Here is a 6,000-nt window from a genome sequence, read left to right as displayed (position 1 = left end):
TGTGTATGTATAATTAATGTGTGTGTCAGTACACCATAAACTCTGGCTGGACACTAATTGAAGCTTCTTCCCTTGTGTTTGCGTGATATCTGTATCTGATTAATGTTGTTTTTGATTAGTTTGTGCGATATATGCTCGTCTGGAGTTGGACATTTATGGTTGGACTCCTATGTGTGTATTTACAGAACAGGCCTCCGGCGGTTCAGGGCACCCAACAGCAGACCCACTCTCCGGCCTGTATGAACCCCAACCCCGCTCTGATGAGCTCGCCCTGGGTGAGAGTCGGCAGCCCCGTCGCTTCAGAAAAATCCCTTATTCCATTCATCTGCCACACTACAGAGCCTGCCTCATGCGCTTTTTTGCCCACCTCTTGCATACTGAACTTTTTTTTTTCCTTCATGCTGCTTCTATTATTCTTCTGTGTAACTAGAATGTGGATGACACTGAGGATCAATCACATCCCTTAGCAGCATCGGCTCACTTGGATCCACGTGCATGACCGGTCATTTTGAGGGCAGAAGGAAAGGCTAAAGGGGCCCTTCCTGTCTCAAGGGAAGATGGGATACCCATTAGAGGGGCTGCGCTTGCTTCCATCACTCATGTCATAAGAAAACCTCATAACTCCTTTTTTTTTCTTAGACTTGGATTCTTTGGAAACAAGTTTAGGCTTGTCATAGCAAACAGGCTACCTGAAATTTTGAAAAGCAATGTGAATGTTAAGTGACAGTTCATCATTTTGTATTGTTTTACATGTAGTAATGAATAATAAGCCTTAGGATGTATATATTCTTTAATTAAAAACAATGTAAACTTGCTTTATTCAAACGTTTACATCATTTTATGTGTGTAATTATGTGTATAAAGAATAAAACTGTGTCGATATATTTTATATATTTAATAAAGTGTGAAAAGTAGCTTAAGGTGTTAAGTTACATTAACAACTACATTTTTTTTCTCCTCTAGAGTCACCATTTCGGCAAAATCATGAGGTTTTCTTATGACAGCAACAATGTGCTTACTCACACAAACATTTTTGCCTTATTTTTCGCAGTACAGTTGTGCTCCCAGATGTTTCTCTCAGTCGTCATTTTATCATTATTTTTGCTTGTACGCCACTCCCATCACAAGCTCTTTGGTTTCAGAGCCATATGTCTAGTGCAGAAGCTTTGTATGAAACACAAAAATGTCCAGACTGCCGCTTACATGCATATCCAGGCCCACATGATAGCTTACACATCATGGGTGTCACTTGGTGTGTTCAGCAGTTTTTGGATGTCTCTTTGCATCAATCTTACTGGCCTGTTTGTTTGTTTTTTCACCCCTCTCCCTACATGTCATCCTCCTCCTCTTCCTCTTCCTCCTTGCCACAGTACCGCTATCAGGATGACGAGTCACCGCCTCCTGAGCACGGCTTCCCTCGGTTGACCAATGAGGTACGAGCGCCCGAGCTGGTGCATGTGTCAGAGAAGAACCTGTCGGAGATCGAGAATGTGCACGGCTACGTCTCCCATTCACACATCTCACCACTCAAGGTCAGTTATTTCTTCACCAGCCACACCATGAGAGACTGCTGCCATGGTCTTTCTCTCTCTCTCTCTCTCTCTCTCTGTCTCTCTCTCTCTCTCTTTCTCTTTCTCTCTCTCTCTCTTTATTACTTTTCCTCTTTGTTTCTTACATGTTGTCTCAACCCACGTGTCTTGTCTCTCACTTTGTCTCCTCTTCCTTCCCCATGTCTCTTTCATTCATCCTCTCCCTCAGCCACGGTCATGCAAATGTCATTGTGAAGGGACTAAAGTTCAGGGAAAGGGCTTCAGCGCCACATGCAGTACTGTTCAAAAGTTTAAAATGATTTGCTTATTATCTGGACAGTAAGTGTTTATTTGCCAGCACAGGTAGGGTAACAGAAGCAATCCTCAAGGCAGTCCAGTTCACTCTTAAAAACAAGGGTTTCTAAAGGATTCTTGGTCTGGGTGTATAATTCTAGGAAATTGGTATTAAACCTGTACAGTACATGTAGGTTCTTTCAACTTCAAGAAGGTTTTCACACTCCCATCTCTTTTAAGAATTTTCATAGAGCCATCCATTGTTCTTTAAAGTGGTTCTTCTGTGGCATTGCTCAGAAGGCCCCTTTTTGGCACCTTTACTTTTAAAGGCGTAGTCTTGCCCAAAGCTAGCATTAAGTATGATATTTGTCATTGTAATATTCAGTAGTGCAGCATTTCTTCCCTCAGCCTCATCAGTTTGATAAAATTTACAATTTTGTGCTTTTTGTTCTTTGACTACAATACCCAGAATGCATTGCGGAATACAGATGCGATATTTGACATTAGCTATCTGACTTCCTTCTGCAGCTTGCAGGAAAGAGAGTAGAGAATATTTTACCTTTTAGAACAGCCCACATTTTATCTGCTCCAAAGCTGTTATAATTTTCCAAAAGTTCTTTCCACCTTCAAGATGCATCATCAGAAGGGTGTATTCCTAGTCCTTAAACTGGAAAATCTCTCAGGACTATTATAGCATCACTATAGGAGGCAAGTAGGTGTGTGGAGAACACTTGTAACACTGATTTGATTTTTCATTTTGGCTGCAGTGTTCTTTGTGTATTTGTATTTACCAGTACTTAGTTTGGCAAATAAATATGTAATTAATGTATACTTTAGTAAGTTAAATCAGTTGAGCTGGGGGTGGAAATTAATCACAAAATTATATAAAAACCTTGCAACTATTTATTCATAATTTAAAAATGGCATTTGAATTGTGGTCATATGTTGTATGGACAAATAGAAATGGTCCCAAATTATATAGAGTAAAATCACTTATTAAAGTGAAGAGAAAAGGAGCCAAACCTGTGTTCCGCTAACTTACAAGATATGCTTAGATAATAATGTTTTACTTGTGCGTATTCTAACGTTGTATAGAGTTTTAAAAGCAAAACCGCACCCAGATAACAGCTGAATAGTTTAATTGGTTGACCAAAAACTTTTGCACAGTACTTTATTTTCTACTACTCAACACACTGTTGGTTGGAAATTACATGCTTTAGAGCTTAGAGTTACTTCACACCAAGTTATCTGGTGTCTTTCCAATCAGAGGGGTACTTCACAAACACTTGTAGCCAAGAATGTAAAATATGCAGTATGTTTATCATACTTGTCATTTAAAGAGATAAATAGGTGGAACATGAGCACTGCAGTGCAGCTGTCATGAAGCATTAGGTCTACTGACTCCCTCCTCTGTGCTTTGAGAGAAACACCTGGCCTTGCAGATGGTGCCTGCAGTGGCCTGCAGGTGGAGCACAGCAGCCGGATATGTCAGCTACATCACTGCTGCCGTGTCATCCTACTCAGCATGCCTGAGGGCCCTGGAGGTTTTGAGATTTAGGCAGCTACGTGAGACTAAATACAGTTAATTTGGATAATCAGTGTGTGAAACGCTGGCGATGAGGAGCTACTTCTGTGTTTAACCTGTTGCAATGTGTCTTGCCAACACTAGATGGCAGTCAGGCGACAGGCTACATATAATGTACTCCTGTGTTGAGCTTCGCATTAACCAGGCTTTAAACAGTGCCTGTCCTTATGAATATTATTTAGAAGACAATGATATCGGTTTGTAATCATTGTCTTTGCAGCATAAATAAAAGTTCACTGAGGCAGTATAAAGATAGTATATGATGGTATAATAGTATAAATATATATATTTTTTGGATATACTATTTTGCTACTAATTGCCTGTTGCACTGTATTTTAGAGAGAATGTGGTAAAAGTCACTAAGGCCAGTGATTCATATTTTAAATTTGCAGTGTGTTTGGATAGTTGGTGCCTGAATGCCTGGCAGTAAATGGATATTTCAAAGAAATCGTCCTATTCAGTTTGAAAAAATGCAGACCATCGAATCAACTTTGTCCTGTTTTACAAATTGTGAACATGCTGAGGCTATAATTCGATATTACCTGGCTCGAGAGAGTCCTTTTTACTTGATACTGTGCAGAAGCAATACACTGTATACAATATGAGGTAAAGTATCTCACTATAAAGACAGTCCTTCATTTTCAAGTCAAAACAGCCATTAAGTACAAGCTATTCATTATTTAGAAGATACATCTAAGTAGATTAAGATCATCCACTTCTGTAAGAAAGGAGAATGAAACGAAATTAAGCAAAAAAACAGAGTTTACAGAACTTGTTTAAAAAGGTTACTGAAAATTATAGAGAAAAAGAGGCTTTTACACCGGAAGTCCATCAAACTGATCATTGGATAAACAGTACTTGCAGTTTTCATATTTGACAGATAATTAAAGAATATCAAGCTCCACTATTGCTTCAGATCTGAAAAAAATCCACAGGTGTTTCTGTCCATCCGTTCATTCAGCGCCGTAGGCCTGAAAGGATGTTTAGCTGTCAAGAAACAAAAAAAGAAGAAAATGTGCAAATCAGACAATTACTTTGCTCATGAGAAATATAAAATGCAACCAACTTCTAAAACCTTTGGAGATGTGTAAAAACATACCTGAATATCTGAAAACATGAAAGCGAGTCTTGTTATTAATTAATGCTGTAATTAATACAAAGGGTGGGCATGCTTTGAAATCTGCTTTTCTTTTACTTTGAAATTCAGCTTTTTTTTCTGACACTGAAAAAGGAACATCTTGTATTTATTGGTTGTTTAGACTGGAAATTAAATAAATTCAATAAACTGCAAACAAAAAAAAGTGCTGTATATTAATGCTTTTAAAAGACTTTAATGGCCTGTGATGAGGCTATGCAAACAACAGCAGCTATGCAAAAGCCAAACTGGAATGCTTATGTCAATTCTGGTTGCTTTAAATAAATTAACATCGACGAGCACTGACACTTAAAAGGAATTAAAGTGTTTTGGAGAGAGAAGCCGTGGTGATCCCTGGCCCAAGGAGAAAAAGACCCTTGATTTGTTTTGTGCAAATTTGAGTTTTTTATGAGCTTCATCGTACCCTCAGCACTCTCCATAACTACTTTTCACAACTTTCCATGACTAATCAGCCAACACTTCAGGCCCTCAACTCGATCAATCATTTTATTATGAGAGAAGCCATTTTATTTTGCGATGCTGTTCCTGTGCTAGGGCAGTCTATCTTAGAGATGGAATTTTGTCTAATAAACTCTCATTTGTGTTTGCATAGGAGTGAAAATCTCTTAAGCTTTTTAAAAAATTTCCAGTAGAGCTGCTCATTAAGATTCTTTCACTTGCTGGATAGCATACCCTTTTGTCCAAAAGCACTGCTTTAAGCATATTATTTAGATATTTTTGATGATTGAACTGTAATAAGACATGCTAACATAGGCCTGCAAATTGCAGTAGAGTACACCTAGAAATACAAGAATATCAGTCATTTAGACCCCATTAATTCTTAGGGTGCTTTCACACCTACCTTGTTTGGTGCATACATTATTCTTTACCTTGTTTTGACAGGTGTGAACACTCCATACTTGGGTGCACACTAAACAACCGAACCATGGCCCATCAAAGCTCACTGGTCTCAGTTGAACCATAGGTCAATTTGCTGCTGGTGGAATTGTGTTTTTACCATGGTCCACACCAAACAAGGAATACAACATTTGAGCTTGCATTACTTAGTACTCGACAGCACCAGCAACAGTTTGCTGCTAATAATCCTTCATGAGCAGTAGTGAAGCATTTGATTTTGTCACATGGTGAGGAGAAAATATCTAAACTCCCTATGGGGCCAGGGCCCGTCGGCAGGCCCAAAGCTTTATTATACACCTCTGTAACCTGTAACAGTGGCAGTCAGAAATAGGCATTTACAGACGAGGCTGCAGTTAAGATCTTTAATAACAGTCGGATTCTGTTTGCAATTTCCCTCTGGGATCAATGAAGTGTTCTGATTCTGATTCTAATGATCCAAAATCACAGTTGAGAAGCCAGAGCAAAAAGTCAAAAAGCAATTATCCATAACAAAACAAAAGGCTAAGGCAAAAATCAAGGTCAGATCAGAAAAACAGGTA

General features: G+C 38.8%; 1 protein-coding gene across 28 annotated transcripts in view; it reads left to right on the top strand.

Moving 5' to 3' along the window:
* dlg2 (discs, large homolog 2 (Drosophila)) overlaps window positions 1-6,000 on the top strand; it is a 355,760-nt gene that overhangs the window by 146,353 nt on the left and 203,407 nt on the right. For 27 of the 28 annotated variants that reach the window (XM_017692671.2, XM_017692676.2, XM_017692665.2 and 24 more), the window contains 2 exons: window positions 186-275; window positions 1,371-1,532. In XM_017692671.2, the coding sequence (XP_017548160.1) occupies window positions 186-275; window positions 1,371-1,532 (252 nt within the window). The remainder of the gene's footprint in view (window positions 1-185; window positions 276-1,370; window positions 1,533-6,000) is intronic. The other variant, XM_017692659.2, reaches the window with a different exon arrangement.

The sequence above is a fragment of the Pygocentrus nattereri genome, chromosome 18, assembly GCF_015220715.1.
Source record: "Pygocentrus nattereri isolate fPygNat1 chromosome 18, fPygNat1.pri, whole genome shotgun sequence".
In the NCBI taxonomy this organism is placed as follows: domain Eukaryota; kingdom Metazoa; phylum Chordata; class Actinopteri; order Characiformes; family Serrasalmidae; genus Pygocentrus; species Pygocentrus nattereri.
This window is presented reverse-complemented; position numbering and strand designations above follow the sequence as displayed.